The 18,549-nt window shown below is 50.0% G+C and overlaps 1 protein-coding gene across 3 annotated transcripts in view; it reads left to right on the forward strand.

The window, feature by feature from the left end:
* Positions 1-2,194: 2,194 nt before the first annotated feature.
* Positions 2,195-18,549, forward strand: part of ADAMTS17 (ADAM metallopeptidase with thrombospondin type 1 motif 17) — a 406,748-nt gene continuing 390,393 nt past the window's right edge. For all 3 annotated transcript variants that reach the window (XM_027520979.1, XM_027520980.1, XM_027520981.1), the window contains exons 1-3: positions 2,195-2,352; positions 2,765-3,135; positions 14,970-15,123. In XM_027520979.1, the coding sequence (XP_027376780.1) occupies positions 2,274-2,352; positions 2,765-3,135; positions 14,970-15,123 (604 nt within the window). In that variant the 5' untranslated portion in view covers positions 2,195-2,273. The remainder of the gene's footprint in view (positions 2,353-2,764; positions 3,136-14,969; positions 15,124-18,549) is intronic.

Consider the following 18,549-nt stretch of genomic DNA (forward strand, 5'->3'; position numbering starts at 1 on the left):
GTGTTGACAACCACTCCCCATCGCTCGCATTACCAGCTGAACTCTTATCTCCTGTCAGATCAGTGGTGGCATTTGTAGGAACACAAGCCCTCCTGTGAACTGCACATCCAGGGACCCAGGTTGCGTGCTCCTTATGAGAATCATCCCCAAACCATCTGCTCTCTGCCCTCCCTACATCCCGCCTGTTGGAAAAATTATCTTCCATGAAACCGATCCCTGGTGCCAAAAGGACTGGAGACCGCTGACTATCTGATAGGTTAACAATGGCAAACTCAGGTGGGTTCCAACAGCAGGACTATTCCTGAAAGGCAGTTGGGCTGCTACTCCCTGGATTTCAATGGCAGGACTTTGGCCAAGAAAACTGCACCAAAAAGCTCACCAGGATATCTTGTTCCACCAGAAGATGATGCTGAACTTTCGTTTGGCTGAGGCTGCTATCAGAGGAGAGAAAAAGGAAGTGTGTGGAGACTTTCAGAAGCTTCAGGTGCCCAGCAATGAGTGGCAGCCCCTGGAGCAGTGGAGGGTGGGGCAGACAAAGCAGGAGAGGATTCCACCAGCCACGCCCGGGGGAAACACAAAACGATGAATTAGCAGTAGTGAGAGTGCTGGGCTTTATTAAGAGTCAGTGACACAGTCCCCTCCTAGGGTTAACTGGCACGAAAGCTGGATAGTGTTCACCTCTGGATTCCTTCTGATGACATGTAATCCCTGTGATACGTTTTAGATTCTGAGAGGCCCTCAGCAGAGTACAGGAGAAGTGCTGTAGCCCCTCTGCTTTGAGAAAACAAAAACGGGTAGGACGGGGAAAGAAGGAGAGAGAGCTGAGAATGGCTGCATATCAATTCATTCCGTTTTTGTTTCTACAAGATGCTTCTCAGGAAACTAAAGGAGTCAACTTTCCTGAAGACCTCAGTTATACTCTGAGGAAAAGAATGGAGTCATTCTGTTGCTGGAAGACCTGGGTCCAAGTCCAGGCTTTGCCACTGTGTGCCTGTTTCCTAATCTGTAAAACCGGATAATATTCCTTACTGCTTGAGTTGGGGGGGTCTCTTGTTTGTAGTGAGCAGCACTGGGCTGGAAGTCAGGACCACAGTTCCAGCTCTTGCTCTGACAGGAACTCACTGGGTGAGTTAGTAAGCTCCTTAAGCTCTCTCTCCCTCCGTTTCTCAGCCTGTCAGAGGGTGTGATCTTTCCAGTTCCACTGACTTCTGTGAAGATAAAGACAACAGGGGGTGTGAAGATTTTGCATAAACATCACTGCCTTGAATGTAACTAGTTGTTGTTCAGTCGTTCAGCTGTGTCTAGCTCTTTGCGACCCCATGAACTGCAGGACGCCAGGCTTTCCAGTCCTTCAATATCTCCCAGACCTTGCTCAAACTCATGTGCATGGAGTCAATGATGTCATCCAACCATTTCATCCTCTGTCGTCCCCTTTTCCTCCCACCTTCAATCTTTCCCAGCATCAGGGTCTTTTCAAATAAGTCAGTTCTTCGCATCAGGTGGCCAAAGTATTGGAGCTTCAGCTTCAGCATCAGTCCTTCCGATGAATATTCAGGACTGATTTCCTTTAGATGGACTGGTTGAATCCCCTCGCAATCTAAGGGACTCTAAGCGTCTTTTCCAGTTCCGAAAGCATCAATTCTTTGGCCTTCAGCCTGCTTTATGGCCCAACTCTCACATTCGTACATGACTACTGGAAAAACCATAGGTTTGTCATAGCTTTTCTTCCAAGGTGCAAAGTTGCACACCTTGTGCACGAAACTGCTCTTCCACAAACAACCAAAACTCATTTTACTTTAGATATAGACATAATATGCCTTTATGGGTGAAGTCCCTTAACGCTAGACAATTTCTGGCCTGTCTTCCAGGGAAATGGAGTTCCAAATATGGGGACAAACTGAACATCAGTCAGGAGTCTCCCCGAGTGGTCCAGGATCGCGCGGCTTCACGCGGCTCCCTTGCGCCACCTGGTGCCCCATTCCCGCAACTGCCCAGAAACCACGTGTAAGAAAGTGCTTACAACCTAACTACGCACTCTGGGTCAGGTCCGTCCCAGCCAATCGGCGAGGGGAAGGCGGGGCGGGAGAAAGCGGGAGTCCAATCGTTGCCCGCCTCCCGAGAAGAAGGCGGGGCTTGCGATTTACCACGTTGGGTTTGTCCGCAGCGCTAATTACTTTTTCCGAAGGCTGGGGAGCCTCACTCCGGCTGGCGCCGCCGCCTCGCGCGCTCCTGCTCCGCAGCGGCCGCGCGGGGGGCGCCTGCTCCCGAGGACCATGTGTGACGGCGCCCTGCTGCCCCCCCTGGCCCTACCCCTGCTGCTGCTGCTGCTCTGGGGACTGGACCCGGGCACAGGTAGCGCCCCGCTCCCGCCGCCCCTTAGCCCGCGCCTCCCGCGGCCACCCTCCGCCTGCCCTCCCCGGCGGCCTCCGCCTGCTTGCGCCGCCGCATCGCGGCGGCCGGCCGCTGACAGTCGCGGGGTCGAGGGGGCGCGGGCCGCGGCGGGAGGATTCGGCTCCGGGCGGCCGCCGGGGGTCCGGCTCCCCCGGGCGCCGCGTCCCCGGAGGGGCCCGGGCGGCCGCGTCCGGAGTGGCGCGGGGCCCAGGCGGCGGCGCTGGCCGGCGCGGAGGTGCCCGGGCGAGGGACGGGACGAGGGCGCCGTCTCGGGACCGCGCTGGCGCTGGATGCCCGGCGCTGGCCCCCGCGAGCGGCAGGCGGGCGGGAGGGCGGGCCCCGCCGCGCTGACGCGTCTCGTCTCTCCCCGCAGCTGTCGGCGACGCGGCCGCCGACGTGGAGGTGGTGCTCCCGCGGCGGGTGCGCCTGGAAGACGTGCACCTGCCGCCCCTGCCCGGCGCCCCCGGGCCCCGCAGGCGCCGACGGCCCCGCGCGCCCCCCGCAGCCCCGCGCGCCAGGCTGGGGGAGCGCGCCCTGCTGTTGCACCTGCCGGCCTTCGGGCGCGACCTGTACCTGCAGCTGCGCCGCGACCTGCGCTTCCTGTCCGGCGGCTTCGAGGTGGAGGAGGCCGGCGCAGGCGGGCGCCATGGACGGTCAGCCGAGCTGTGCTTCTACTCCGGCAGCGTGCTCGGCCACCCCGGATCCCTCGTCTCGCTCAGCGCCTGCGGCGCCGCCGGCGGCCTGGTACAGCTCTTGCCACCTCCGGGTCTGCCTGGCGATCTGTCCGGGCGCCAAGGGTGGGGGTGAAGGGAGGTCTCCGGGGAGGGCTGGGATGGCGGTGGGGCCTCCGATGTGCTCTGCCGCTGGCAGGAGGGAGCACCCCCAACCTTCCAGAGGGTCTAGGAGCAGAGGGCAAGAAAGGGGAGTCATCTCATTACCCAGCGCTGTCAGTTCTGCAAATTCAGAGGTGAGTCAGGCCAGCACCGACGTGGGGGTGCACCGCAAGATAGCCGCAGCCTGCCCAGGGAGCATAGGTCCTGCCCAGATGAAATCCGCCAGGCCCCTAGACTGAGAAGTGCACCTGGCTGGGATGTAGAGAGAGCCCCGTTTGCTTCTGCACAGGTGTGCTGTGTGTGTGTCACGGGGAACACCGATCTGTATGTTCGCTTGTTCTTGAATTGGGGATCGAGTCAAGCATTGGCCTCCTTTCTGTAATTTTGAGTCTTTACTCAGGAAAGGATATTTGGAGGGGTCTCCAGACAGGCCGCTAACCTACTCTTCTTAGTTAAAACATGGGAGCCAGGAAAGAGAAGGTGTCCCTAATATTTTTACCTTATGCTGCAAGCAGGCATTTGTTGGCACCTACCCTCAGCTAGGCCTGAGGAATGCTGACCTTGGTTATAAGCCCCTCTCTCTGTCCCTGGAAGCTCTCTGGGTGTGGCAGTAATCTGCCCTTACCCACCACTGCTTCGGTTTCCGCACCTGTGGAGTGCTCGGAGGGAGGGAGGAAGTCCTTGGCACCTCTGCCCTGCCTTTGCTCACACTGGCTCACTTGGTTACATTGGTGCCCAAACAACACTTCTCAGCTTCTCATCATGCCCCCAAGGAGCACAGATGGCTGGCAGATGGGCTGCCCCCACCCGGCAGAGCCTGGGATGGGTGCAGAGCACGCTTCTCTATCTTCTGGGGAAGTGGTTTCTGATACTCTTTTGTGTCTGTCCTTTCCTGGCACAGGAAACTGCTTTCCCCACTTCCACCTTCTCTCACTCCACCATCTAGAATTCTCTCACCCTTACCCACATAGCGTGCAACAAGTTGACACAAATCTGCCACAGAGGTCAGAAACCCTGAGGGTCAGAGTCTTTATGTAAGACTGCTCCCTTCCCGGCAGTGTAGGGGACCTTAGGTAGTAATTCTAAACTTGGCCGTCACCAGTTCCCCTTGTAGGATTTTTTGAGTTCTGATAAGAATATGATCTCCATTTGCTGGACTGGAGAAATTGACATCTTTGGTTAAATGAGGAAAAGGGACTGTGGAGGAGCCTGGTAGGAGCTAGTGTGGAACAGCAGCGGGGAGTCTGAGCTGTGGGTGAGGAGGCTTAAGCAGGGGTGAGAAAGGCTCAGATCACTGAAGGACTCGGGTCAAGGCTGTATCATGTTCTGGGAGGGACTGGAAGGCCCACATCATTTTTCCTGTTTTTGCCAAAGTGTTTAAAGTCTAGGTCACATCACTGTACTGAACATGGAAACATCTGAATCCCATTTGCTGCGGTTTAGTGAGTTTCTGTAGAGGTCAGAGTTTATACTTCTTGGTGTAAAGTTTCCAGAGAGGCGCTATCTGCGAAGGATCTGAGAGTGGATATCTGGATAACACTGATTTAAAATCCTCCCGGAGTGAATGCTGGGCCCTTTCACACATGGCTCTGAGCTGTGAGAGTTCCCTTCTGTCCTCCAGGTTTTCAGCAGGACTGCCCTTCCCTTCAGCACCATGTGAGGGCGCTGTGCTTTAGATAAAGGAACAAGGCAAAGAGGCTGCGTTAAGCATGTGCCAGCTGCGGTGGGGGCACCTCTAAGACTTTAGATTTAAAATTCGTATTTCTGTGGTTTCATCTGCTTTGTGCATCCCATAGATGTAAGCTGGACATTGGACACTTCTTTCTAATACACCCTATAGAGGAAGGGCACGGGTTCAGAGACTGCCGGGTGACTTGGAGTGGACCTCTTTGGTGGCAGAGTGGTCCTGCTCCTCTAGAAAAGAAAGCAGCAGGAATGTAGGCACACCCCACCTTACTTTGATTTTGGTACTCAGTGTGCCTAAGACAGTTCCGCTGGGCTGGTAACGTTGTGTTAGCCCCTCTGGACCATGGTAGAAGCCCCACAGAGATCTCGCTCGGGTGTTGTGTGTTTTTGAGGACAGGTTCAACCATGAGGTATGGGGAAAGGAATAATGCCCAGTAGGTGAGTTTTGGTGCCCACAGCTGGGAGCATTCCAAAGGCTCGTTGTGTCTGAAGAATCATGTTGAGCAGGGCTGGCAAACTTTCTGCAAAGGACCAAGTAGTAAATACTGCAGGCTTTGCAGGCCGTATGGTCTCTGTCCCAACTACTCAACACTGCTCTTTGAGTGCAGAAGCAGCCGTAAGAAGGTAAAGAGACAGGTGGACATGTATGTGTTCGATAAAATTTTATTCCGGTGTTGAGTATGAATTAAACCTGCTGCATCTCACGTCTCCGGAACGGCCTAATGAGGAGCGTTGCCTGCAGGGAGGCGTGTGCAGCCTCTGCTCCCTGAGCTGTCTCCGGAGACATTTGACACCTGTTTGAAGGAGATGCGTGATTAGAATAGATCATTCCTTAATTGTGCATGGGGGCAGGGGAAGTAAATCTCACACTCCGTTTTGCTCTCCACCCTTGGAACCCCGCCTTTTGACAGCGGGCAGAGGTGGGGGTCTATGGTGTTTCCCTTCTCTGTCTTACCTTGAAAAGCTGTGCAAGCTGCATGTTTTGGATCTTCAGAGACCATGGGCTCAAGTATTAATTGTTTTACATTTATGCATCTTCGTTTTATTTACATTTCAGAGAAGTCCTCAGACATAACATAGGTTTTGGGAAGTTTCTCTAACTGTATTTGACTTCAAAGCGATGAACTCTGGGCATATGAAGAAGGTATTTTCCCTCCCAGAGGATTTATGTGAGTTTGGATCAGCTGCCTTGTGTGAATGGGACCAGATCATGGAAGGCTGGCGGAATCTGAAGAAACTTCGGGTTAAGATTCACCAGAGCAGGCAGTGGAGGTGGAACCCCAGAGACAGCGAGTTTCCGTCTCAGAAAAGACTCTCAGTGCTGCCTGTCGGAAAGAAGAGGATGGAGGGGCCGTCCTCATCCCCAAGTGAGAGGAGAGGAGGGCAGGCAGGCAGAGCGTCTGGTCTGCTGAACAGGGGCCCTTCTGCGTCACAAGCACCAGGTCAGGGAAGTCCTTGGCCGGAACATGCCTGCCTGTTAGCATGTGGCCTGAGGGGGTGCCCTGTGGGCGAGATGCTGGGGCCACACGGGACACCCAGGAGCTCTGGGGCATGGCCCTTTCTCCAGGCCACCCAGGAGGAATAGAAGGTCAGGGGTGGTCCCAGGACACCTTCTCTGGAGTCACATCCATGCTCCGAGAGATGCTGGCTTATGTCTCTGTCACTCAGGCTGCTCACTGGCCTCATGGGCCACCCAGCCTGGCTCTGTCTGTGCCCAACCACGGGGCAGGGGCTCTGTCTGCCCAGTGCCCGACCACAGTGCAGGGCCGGGGCGGGAGCCCCTCGCCCGTGCTGCTCCCCACACTCTTAGTTCCCATAGCTCCTCCTTCCAGTCTGCTCAGGAGCTTTTAGGAGAGTGCTCACCATTTCCATAGGGGAAGAATTGTGGTCCAGATAAGAACAGGGTGGAAGTGAGGTCAGCCAGGCAGTCAGCAGGTGGCTTAGAAGAGTTGGGGGCCCATGCTCTCAAGAGGGCAGCGTGATATCAGTGATGAAGGGGCCAGTTTGGGAGGTTGCTGCCTCTCCCTTTAGAGTTGCCCAACTCGCTTTTCATTGCCCACAAAATTGCTCAGCTTTTAAATGCAGCATCACTTGATCACTATAGCTGAGTAGGAAGCAGTCTTGGCAAAAGCTGTGTGGTGTGGAGGCCATTGGGAAGGGAGCAAAGAGACCTTATCCTTTATGCACGTTATCCTGCATCATGGTATTGATACGGGTGTGGGGAAGGCACGCAGTCCTTAGTCTTTCAGCAGCTAATGTTACTGAAGAATTTATCATGCACAACATAAATGTATTTGGAAAATGCAAAACACATTTTTTAAAGCTTTGTAAAAAGGATCACTTGGGTGAATGTTAAGGAAAGCAAGGAGGGAAAAGACAGTTGTGAGATTTGGGATGCGGAGAAATTGAAGAGGAGAACCTGGAGCATAGAATTCTAAGGCCTCCCACCAGCTCCTCTGGGAGGATGCTCACTCTGCTTGATGGTAACTCTGTACCCACCGCTTGTGAGCATCAGGCTGCCCTTGACTGTAACCTCGGATACCTAAGCCTGTCTAGTTACTTACCTAGGGTACGTAGCTAGATTTTCCCATCTTAACTTTGTATTTTTTTTTATTTTATTTTTTAACTTTACAATATTGTATTGGTTTTGCCATATATCAACATGAATCTGCCACAGGTATACACGTGTATACCTGAACTTTGTATTTAGTTGGCAACCTGTTAAAAAAGAAGTACAAGATGGGATGATGACTGAAGATGTCTTCTTTGACAGCATTCTTGAAGCTTATTTCCTGAATTGGAGATACTGCAGCTCCTTGACCTTGGATATGTGCAACAGGAGATGTTTTTGCAGCCAGTACGTCCTGGGGAACCACTCAGAGTCAGCACCTTCCCCGTGTGTGTTTCCACATACGGGCTCACAGGTGCACCGTCACACCCATGTTCTTTCGGAAATAAGACTTTTCCGGGCTGTGATCTTGAGCAAGTCGCTTATGTCCTTTGAATGCCCCTGTCTGAAGTCACACAAGGGTAAATAGCATCGGCTTTGCGTGGCTGTCGAGAGAAGGAAGTAAGATAAAGTCTGAAATCAGTTAGCTAGAGCCTGGCATGTTAAGGCATTAGAAACACATTTCTTCTCTTGCCCCACAGGCTGTTTCCAGACTTTTCCATTTATAGATCAGCCAACCAGTCAAGGCTGTTGACTAAATGAGCAGATCATTATCATATACCTGCCGTGTGTAGGACCCTCCAGTAGGCTCCCAGTGAGCCTCAGAGAGAAGTGGGGTATGGGGCCCTGTCTCGGAAGGTTGGCAGGGGAAGGAGCATGCTCTTAAGCCTGTAGGGTGGGGGTAGGGAGGGGTTCATCCTTTATGAGTGGTTCTCAGCCCTGAGCTGGCATCAGAGTTCCTGGCAGCATTTGCTACCTGGATTGCTCGGCCCCACCCCCCAGGTTTCTGATCCAGTCCATCTGGCGGTGGACCCGAGAGCTTGAGCTCTGACAGGTTCTCAGGTGCTGCTGCTGGTTGGGAACCATTTTGAGGATCACCGGCCTGGAGGCCATGAGGGGGCATTTCTGGCTACTAACCGGGAAGTCCCTGGGGAGAGCATTGTGGGGAGGACAGGAGCAGGGGGCGTTTGGAAGGGCGAGGTGATGGGCCTCAAGGCTTGGGTTGTGGAGACAGAGAGGAAAACTACAGGAGAGGGGTCTGAAGGAGGGGGTCTGTGACTGTCTAGTGCTGTAAATGGGGAGGCCGACTTTGGAGTCAAGACCAAGAATCTGTGTTCAGGCAATTGACGTTTGCAGAGGCAGCAACATGACCCTGAAAGGGGGGCTCCTTGTGGAGGTTGGGAGGCCCCTCATGCCTGTGCTGTATCGGGGATGCTCCTTCTGGGACAGGTTTGAGGCCCCCCCAGATTCCGCTGAGGCCTCCCAAAAGTCTGAGGCCAGTGTAGCAGGGCCTGCAGCCCCAGGACTGTTTTTCCTTCTTGGGAGCAGACTTGCTCCCTCCTCTCCAGCCACCTACACTCACCCATCCACAGGGAGGAGGCCGTTGAAGGCCCAGTCCAGTGAACCCAGAAGCCGTGGCCTCCTGAAAAGGAGAGGCTTCGAAGGCTCCCTGGGTGCTGAAGTCCCCGTGTGGCCTTTGTAGGACAGTGAGGTCACCAGTCACTAGGCAGGTCCCCTCAGACAGAGGGAAGAGCGTCAGATGGTTCCAGAACATGCATGAAACAGAGTTTCTTAAACGCATTTTTCATGTTATGCAAAGAAGTCTCACTAATGTTAGGAAGTTACAAACCTTTCTGACCTTCACTCATTTTTTCAGCTGCAGGGAGAGCTAGTCCTGCTTCAGGGGATTGGGTGGGGTTAATAATACCCAGATTATAATGCTCTCTTAAAGCAGCACTGAAACCCCTCAAAGCCAGCTTCCAGAACAAAGGGAACTGAAAGGGAACCACTCAGAACTTTTGTAATATCAGGTTACACCTGTACATTTTATTTGCCGCAAACTTCTTTAAAGGTAAAGCATCTGCCTGCAATGTGGGAGACCTGGATTTGATCCCCAGGTCGGAAAGATCCCCTGGAGAAGGAAATGGCAACCCACACCAGTACTCTTGCCTGGAAAATTCCGTGGACGGAGGAGCCCAGTAGGCTACAGTCCATGGGAATCCAAAGAGTTGCACACGACTGAGCAACTTCAACAAACTTCTTTAGTAGGATACCAAATCTTAGAAGATGTAAGGTTTCTCTTCATTTCATTGAGGATTGTTGTCTCCTTAAAAGCCAGAGGCCTCTGGGCTTCCAGTCCTGTCCGCCATGGGAGTCCAGTCCCCTTTAGATGGGGTCTGCAGCGCTCCTGCATATACTGTGATCTGAGGCGTTTCCTCACTGCTGTCTGTGGAACAGGGAAGCCTTGCAAGAGCATTTCCCAGTGGCTCCCTTCTCGACATAGACGGTAAGCAGAGGAATAATGCAAGCCCTGCTCAGCTCTTGGGGCCACAGGGCAGAGGGCCCCATCAGGAAGGCCCAGGCTGGTGTAGGCGCTCCATGCCCAGGGCACCTCCAGGTCCTGGATTGATGCGGGAGGTGGCCACCTCTCCAGCAGCCAGCTGAAAGCTAGGAAAGTGGTTCTTGATGCTGGCTGCATCAGCGTCTCCCAGTGAGCTTAAAAAAATACCAGTGCCTGAGTTTCACCCCCAGAGATCTAACTCATGTGGCCTGGAGTGGGGCCTGGGCCTCAGGAGTTCTCAGAACCGGCCGAGGGACTGCAGCGTGCAGCGGGGACAGGAATGTGGGCGCGGGGCTGCGGGAGTGCTGTGCTGGGGCCTCCTAGTCTGCGCCAGTCCGTCCACTTCATTCTGTTCCATCCATTTCATTTGAGTCCATCCCAGTACAGTCCAGTTCACTCACATTTTTCTTGAGTCACTCTTATGTGGCAGACATTGGAAAAATAAGGAGGAATAATTCTGATCCTGCCTCAAAGACACAAACTACGCACTGGGCTGTGTCACATGCCCTCTAACACAGCAGGTAGTGGGCTGGGACATAGAGTGCCAGGGAAGGGGATTGGTTTTTGTAGGGAAAGGGGAGGGAGAGGATGGTTAGGGAAAGGGCTGACAAGTTTTTCCCATGCTGAGATTGTGTGTGTGTGTATGTGTATGTCTGTGTGTGTATGTATGTCTGTATGTATGTGTGTACGTGTGTGTGGGTATATGTGTTTGTGTGCACGTATATGCATATGTGTGTATGTGTGGGGGGCATGTGTGTATATGTGTGCATGCATGTGTGTATATGTGTGTGCATGTGTGTGTATGTGTATGTATATATGTGTCTCTGTGTATGTGTGCACGTGTGCATGCATGTGTGTATATGTGGGCATATGTGTGTGCACATGTGTGTGGGGGGGCATGTGTGTATATGTGTGTGTATGTGTGAGTGTGCATCTGTGTATGTATGTGTTTGTGTGTGTGTATATGTATGTCTCTGCATGTGTGTGTGTGGCAGGGAGGGTGGTGGTGGTGGTGGAGACAGCGCTTTTCACAGAACGTCTTACCCCGCAATGACCCAGTGGGTGTTGGTGAGGCTTCAGGGTGCCCGGTGGCAGTGCTTGGGGAGGACAGGGGTGAGTCCCTCCTCATGGTGGCTTCTGGACAGGCAGGCCATGCCCTGCGGCCCCTCCAGGTGCTTGTTCTGGCCACAGGCCTGCGTGAAATTCCGGGCCCTGGGGGCACCTGGCTGCCCGGTTGAGTACAGGTCTCTGGCCCATATGTCTGTCTCAGCAGCTTTGCTAGTCTCTTTCTTGAGTAGATTGAAACCACCATGTGGTCCCTGTGAAAACGACCCTCTAAGGTAAAAACTCCACCAGGAGGTGGGACCGTGGTTTTGTGTGTGTGTGTGTGTATGTGTGCCTGCCCGTAGGCTTTCTTACAGATTCTCTGTGTTATGTCACATCAGAACTACTGGCTAAATGGTCTTTTACCCTGCAGCTTGGACACTGGGCTGAGTGGAGGATAACTGGCTTGGAAAGTGCTAGACACAAGGGGGCTTTGCCCTCCCGCAGTCTGAGCATTTTGGGAAGACTTGGGACCCTGTCAGAATGGAGCATGTCCTCCAGGGAGCATGGCCTCCTTCCATGTGGGGCCCATCTACCAACTTTGTTTCAATCATGAACGTTTCCAGTGACAGTTCTCCAGGGTTCTGCCCTGAGGCTTTCCGGTGGGGATCTGCACTGCCCCCCACAACCACCTCCCTGAAGTATCACAGTGAACAGAGTCAGGTTTTAACTTCAAAGGAGAGGGGAGAAAGCCCTGCTTCCCGGCAGGTCATGCAGTACCACTTTAAGACAGTTTTATTTGGGCAGTAAAATCTCTTGAGTTGTTCTTGGCAGAAGTTCTAATGAAATGGAAACCTTGCAATCTGCTTAGAACAGTAAGTATGGTCTCACCCTGTGATTTGGGGACTAAAATTGTAGGCGATCTTCGTAATTGATCTGATTTATTTCCAGAGGATTCGAATCGATGCATCCTTTCAGAAGGTAGAGGAGTCTGTATCCTTTCGTGTGAGTAAACTTTGTACCTGAGTCTGGAGGAATTGCTGAGCTGTGGTGGACACCAGTGCTTCTCAAAGTGTGGTCCTCAGGCCTACAGCAGCAGTGTCACCTGGGGACTTGTTAGAAATGAGTGTTCTTGGTGAGCATCCACACCCTCCAGGTGATTTTGATGCACACTGGAGTTTGGGAACCATTGCTTTAGTGCGTTTACAGCTTTTAGAAAGTAGTGTGTGTGTGGGGTTGGGGGGAGAGAAGCAGGGATGTTCGTGACAGCCTAAGACAGATTGGCTCTATCTCCCGAATCTGTGCTGGCAAAGGTGGTCCCAACCATGAACCCAGAGCAGGGGCCGTGGGCTGCAGGGTCCAGCGGGCACACACAGATAATAGCCAGTCAGGTTCCTTGTGGGAGGTTTACCTCGTTTTGTTGATGATTCAGAGGGAAGCTAGCGGCAAGTATCCTGGGAAGGAGGGCAGACTTTTAATACTGTCAGCATTGGTTCCAAATGAAGGGAAAAGTTCTCTGCATTGTGTACATGTTTTTAAGAATTAATAGTCATTTTATTAAAACGGCAAGTTGTTTTTTGTTCAATTTACAAATCACGTTCTCATTATAATGTAGCAAGTTTTTGAAATTCTTTTTAAGGAGCCTTTGGATAACATTTGATCCTGTTTACAAATCTGGTGATGACAACATTTAAACCTTTAAAACCATGTTTAGAAATTTAGCATATTCAGTTTCATTTTCAAGTTCTTTTGTAGTCTGATTAAAGAATAAATCCTTTGCAAGAACTTAAATGGTTCTTGTAAATAATGAGTTAATAGTCTTGTAAAGAAGTCCTAAGTTCTCTTATACATTCTGATACTGCTTACGAACCTGATAAGATTTTAAAATTACAGGTCTAAATCACTGATGTACTTTAAATTAGAACCTAAATCTAATTCATTACTCTGCCAAGTTCTCTTGAAATACTGAAGAAAATCTATAAATCTCCTGTCACCAAACTATTAACACTAAGATCTGACTCCATCCTCTCTATTTGATTCTACTAATTCCCAGGGATAAGTTTCTATATAAAATTCTAAATAGTCTAAGTAGGGATTCTAAATAGTCTAAATAGTGATGCCTAGGCAAAGAGTCGGACACGACTGACCAACTGCACTGAACTGAACTGAGGGATATATATTGGAGAAGGCAATGGCAACCCACTCTAGTACTCTTGCCTGGAAAATCCCATGGATGGAGGAGCCTGGTAGGCTGCAGTCCATGGGGTCGCTAAGAGTTGGACACACTGAGCAACTTCACTTTCACTGTTCACTTTCATGCATTGGAGAAGGAAATGGCAACCCACTCCAGTGTTCTTGCCTGGAGAATCCCAGGGACGGGGGAGCCTGGTGGGCTGCCGTCTATGGGGTCGCACAGAGTCAGACACAACTGAAGTGACTTAGCAGCAGTAGCAGGGATATACATATATACTTTTTTTTTTTCCTGTTAAGGATATAATTGTCATTCATTCCCAACATTTTTGGAATACCTGCTCAGGTTGACTTTTGGGGGGTGACTTCAGTTCAGTTGCTCAGTCATGTCCAACTCTTTGTGACCCCATGAACTGCAGCACGCCAGGCCTCCCTGTCTATCATCAACTCCTGGAGTCTACCCAAACCCATGTCCATTGAGTCGGTGATGCCATACAACCATCTCATCCTCTGTCATCCCCTTCTCCTCCTACCCTCAATCTTTCCCAGCATCACAGTTTTTTCAAATGAGTCAACTTTTCGCATCAGGTGGCCAAAGTATTGGAGTTTCAGCTTCAACATCAGTCCTTCCAATGAACAACCAGGACTAATTTCCTTTAGGATGGACTGGTTGGATCTCCTTACAATCCAAGGGACTCTCGAGAGCCTTCTCCAACACCACAGTTCAAAAGCATTAATTCTTCAGTGCTCAGCTTTCTTTGTAGTCCAGCTCTCACATCCATACATGACTACCAGAAAAACCATAGCTTTGACTAGATAGACCTTTGTTGGCAAAGTATGTCTCTGCTTTTTAATATGCTGTCTAAGCTGGTCATAATTTTCTTTCCAAGGACTAAGTGGCTTTTAATTTCATGGCTGCAATCACCATCTGCAGTGATTTTGGAGCCCAGAAAAAGAAAGTCTGACACTGTTTCCACTGTTTCCCCATCTATTTGCCATGAAGTGATGTGACCAGATGCCATGATCTTCGTTTTCTGAATGTTGAGCTTTAAGCCAACTTTTTCACTCTCCTCTTTCACTTTCATCAAGAGGCTCTTTAGTTCTTCTTCACTTTCTGCCATAAAGGTGGTGTCATCTGCATATCTGAGGTTATTGATATTTCTCCCAGCAATCTTGATTCCAGCTTGTGCTTCTTCCAGCCCAGCGTTTCTCATGATGTACTCTGCATATAAGTTAAATAAGCAGGATGACAATATGCAGCTTTGATGTACTCCTTTTCCTATTTGGAACCAGTCTGTTGTTCCATGTCCAGTTCTAACTGTTGCTTCCTGACCTGTATACAGGTTTCTCAAGAGGCAGGTCAGGTGGCCTGGTATTCCCATCTCTTTCAGAATTTTCCACATTTTATTGTGAGCCACACAGTCAAAGGCTTTGGCATAGTCAATAAAGCAGAAATAGATGTTTTTCTGGAACTCTCTTGCTTTTTCAGTGATCTAGTGGATGATCCGGGGGATGACATAAAAATAGTTTAAAAAGTTTAAAAAAAAAAAACAAACAACAGAATAATATACCTTTGAAAGTGAACACAGAGAAGGGGTGCTGTCGTGCCCCAGCCTCTGCCTTCCGTCGCTTGATCCCTGTGCTTCAGGTCACACATGAGCTCATTCTTGGGCTTCGTGAATCAGCGGAACCTGCAAAGCAGCAGCCCCAGCATGGGAACAGGCCTCAGCTGGGTGGCCTTCCCAGCTTCTGCCGCTGGGGTCCTGGACGGGCGTGAATGAGGATGACTGATGTCTGTTTTTCTCTTTCTGGGCAGGTTGGCCTCATCCAGCTTGGGCAGGAGCAGGTGCTCATCCAGCCCCTCAACAGTTCCCAGGGACAAGAGCATCTGGTCAGACGCAAATGGTCCTTGACACCCAGCCCCTCTCCCGAGGCCCAGATACCTGGGCAGCTCTGCAAGGTCCTCACAGGTGAGTCTGGGAAACAGCGTGAATGACTCACAGCACGTGCCTGTTTGATACTGTCACACATCCCTAGACCATCCCCATTGATGTGTCTCCAAATGTACTGAAATCCTGTGAGCAAGAACTTAGCTTTCCTGTGTTTTGAAAGCTATTTTTTTTTAATTGCCCATAAGGCCACTTTCTTTTCCTTTCTATGTGTGTTTATATCAGTGTTTCATGTGTAATTAGCTCTTTGAAAAAAGCATTTGTAGAAAGTACCAAGTATCTCTTTTTGTTACATCTCAATTTTATAGACCAGGAGCAAATTGAGGCTTGAAAAACCTCAGTGGCTTATCGTTGTCAAGTCCAAGGTTGGTGGCAGAGCTACAGTAATTCCTTCCCTGGACACCATGGCCAGAGCATGCTCTTCTTATACAGTGGTCCTCTGACTGGGCTGCAGTGATCAGCGTCAGCTGGGGAACTTAGGAAACAGTGGTTCTCAATGTGTGACCCCTGGGCCAGTAGCACCAGCATCACCAGGGAGCCTGTTAGAACTGTGTGTTCTCATATACCCATCCCCAGCCCAGCCCGAATCAGAAACCATGGCGGTGGGTCCAGGTAAACCTGGTCAAGTTAGGTGTGAGAGCCATTGTTTTAAAAAGTGCTGTGCACTAGCCAGTCCCCACAAATCCTGATCTAATTGGTCTGGTGTGACTTGGGTGTGTTTTTAAAGGTGGTTCTGATGAGCAGTTTGGGCTGAGAACCCAGGGTTCTTGTACTCTGCGGCTCTGTTTGGGCAGCCTGTGGATTACCTGTCGGTGTTTAAGGACTTCTCAGGGTGCTAGATCCCTGGCTGGCTGCCTGTCGGTGTCCCTTGATGAAGATGATAGTCTACGGCTTGCGGGTGGTGCTTCTTCCCTTTTGGGTCAGTCTTGGTGAATCATTTTTTTCCCTATCTCCTCTCAAAGTGAATGACTGGTGATCATTCTAAATCTGTGGGTTTTCTGCATTTCTGAAAAATTGTTTCAGAGGCAGAGGTTCTCAGCACTGGCTGTCCATTGGTATCACGTGGGGCGCCTTAACAACTAGTCACACCCTGGTCCTGCCCCCAGAGAGCCACTTCTATTGGTCTGGGGTGCAGCCGGGGCATCTGGCGATTTGAAACCTCCCCAGGTGGTTCTAACGTTCAGCTGGCGCTGAGAACTGCTGCCCTCCGACGTTTTAAACATGAGTAATGGCACCTGTGGGCCATTGCAAGCGGGGTTTTCTCGGGTGAGGACCACCAAGCAGGGCCACAGAGTAAAACCCAAGAGCAAATATGTTTTATTCCTACTTTTCCTCTGCTCGAGTTGGTGCTCGTCAGCTGCTAGTCAGTGACCAGAAACTCGGGGTGCCTGTGGATGGTGTTGTGGAATATTTGTGTGATTACCAGCTGCCATCCTCTTTGGGGTTGTGATACCAAGGATTGCTGACAAAATGATAAATTGTGCTGATATTTGCATTTTTGTCCCTAAGGTTAGTTTGGAGGCACTCTTGAGAGACTGTTTTGCCTTTAATGAAGGAAATAAAATGTGCAAAGCCAGGCTAGGGAGGATGTGATGGAAATTAAGTTGAAACAAGAGTGGTCATGCAAGGCTGCAGAGAGAAATTTCTGAATTTGCCTAAAAAATAATCCTCTTCCCAACCCCCAGATCTCTCATCAACATGCTCTGCCATGCAGGAGCACGTGTTTGTTTAAGGTGATGGCAACTCAGGCTCTGTCTTGGGTAGGAACACAGACTTAGGAGAAAAGTATAGATTTTGCTTCTGGTCCTTCTTGAATTGTGTGAAATAGTAAACTTTGTTGCTGTGTGAAGAAAGACAACAGGCCTTCTAAGAGGCTTAGCTAATAAGCAGTGAATTAGGCCCTATCTAGTTTGGATTAACTTTTAAACACTGGGGGTTTAGAAACTGGAAAAATTAATTTACCAGGATGCCAGCAGAATACATTCTTGAAGTTTCCTGGAAAGATTAATGAGATTAATTCATGATTTCCCATGGGAGCATGTTCTTTATGGCTGAGCACAGCAGTCACCAGTGTCATCGTGCCTTGTCACTGATCTTGTGTTATCCCAACCTTGGACGTGGCCTGGGGGTGGGCAGCTGGCTCAGGCAGGTGAAGAGGAGTCTGATAACTCTCTCCTCCGTGAAGCACTCATTGCTCCGCTGATTGAGTCCAGCTAAGCCACCATGCTAGGGGCAGAGAGGCCGACACAGGGAAGGCCAGCTGGGAGGAATCACTGCCTTCTATTTTGTACCACAGAGGCTGCATTTCCAGCTCAGAGGCTAGAGGCTAAAAGATTCAGGGCTTCCAGAGAGGGGACAGGCAGATCCTATTTCCTTTATAGCTTCTTTTAGGACCTTATAAATTAATTCATAAAATATCACTCCAGCTTGGAACTTGGCATGAAAATATGGAGCCTGTGAGCCTTTTTTCCTTTTCCTTTCTTTTTTTTTTTTGGTGAGCATGAGTATTTGAAAATATTTTTGGCTATTCTTAAACACTAAAATGGTACTTTGGATGTTTTGAAAAGATGCTTGATTTTTTGAGTGGTTATTTTGACTCCAAAACTTTTTGTCTGCCTGCTATGCTTATTTTAATTTCTCCATTCAGATTCGGTTTAGAATCTTCCCACTAGCACTTTCATGGTTTTTAAGTAATAATTTGAATCTCTTCTCATTCACTATGGTAGATGTAAACCTGTGGATAGTTGAAGTAGATTGTGAAATAATAAAACTAGTTTTCTGTGAGGCACTGTCAAAATAGGAATCCTGCAGTGTTTTGCTTGGTGGTGGGCTCTTTAGAACACAAACACATCAATGCCATTCTGTGAAGTCACTGATGGCTACTTTATAGTTTGTTTTGTTATGATTATTTTAAAAATAGTACAGTTATTTTATAGTATTGTTTCATTCATTTATAGCATTCTAAAGTTAATTTTAGTGAGTGTTTAGAGGATATCATAATGACTCAGAAATTGTGTATTGCCAATTTATGCAAGAATTTGCATGTGTAATAATACCTGTATATACTCTGTAAAAAAATATTGGTTGGAAATTGTGTTTGTGTTACTTTAGATTCATTTGGTTGGAAATCACAGAAGTCAAACTGGCTTAAACACTAAATGATGTCACTGCCATGGGCCCCTGGAGCTGAGTTAGGAGGCTGGACCTCAGGTCAGCCTTGGCCATGGTGGTTCTGTATCTGGCAGCTTTGTCCTAGCTGGCTTCTCTTCTGGTAATAAAGAGGTCCCTGGGATGAGGAGCTGAACCCTTCTGTTTAATCAGGAGTTTGGGTGGGTTGGCTTGGATCATGACTTGAATTCCTTCCGGTTCACCCCTGGTTTCAAATGTCTTGCGGCAGGAGTGTTAAGAGCATCACTCAGTCCCCACCTGATAGTGGAGATGTCACTC

The sequence above is a fragment of the Bos indicus x Bos taurus genome, chromosome 21 (genome assembly GCF_003369695.1).
Source record: "Bos indicus x Bos taurus breed Angus x Brahman F1 hybrid chromosome 21, Bos_hybrid_MaternalHap_v2.0, whole genome shotgun sequence".
NCBI lineage: Eukaryota > Metazoa > Chordata > Mammalia > Artiodactyla > Bovidae > Bos > Bos indicus x Bos taurus.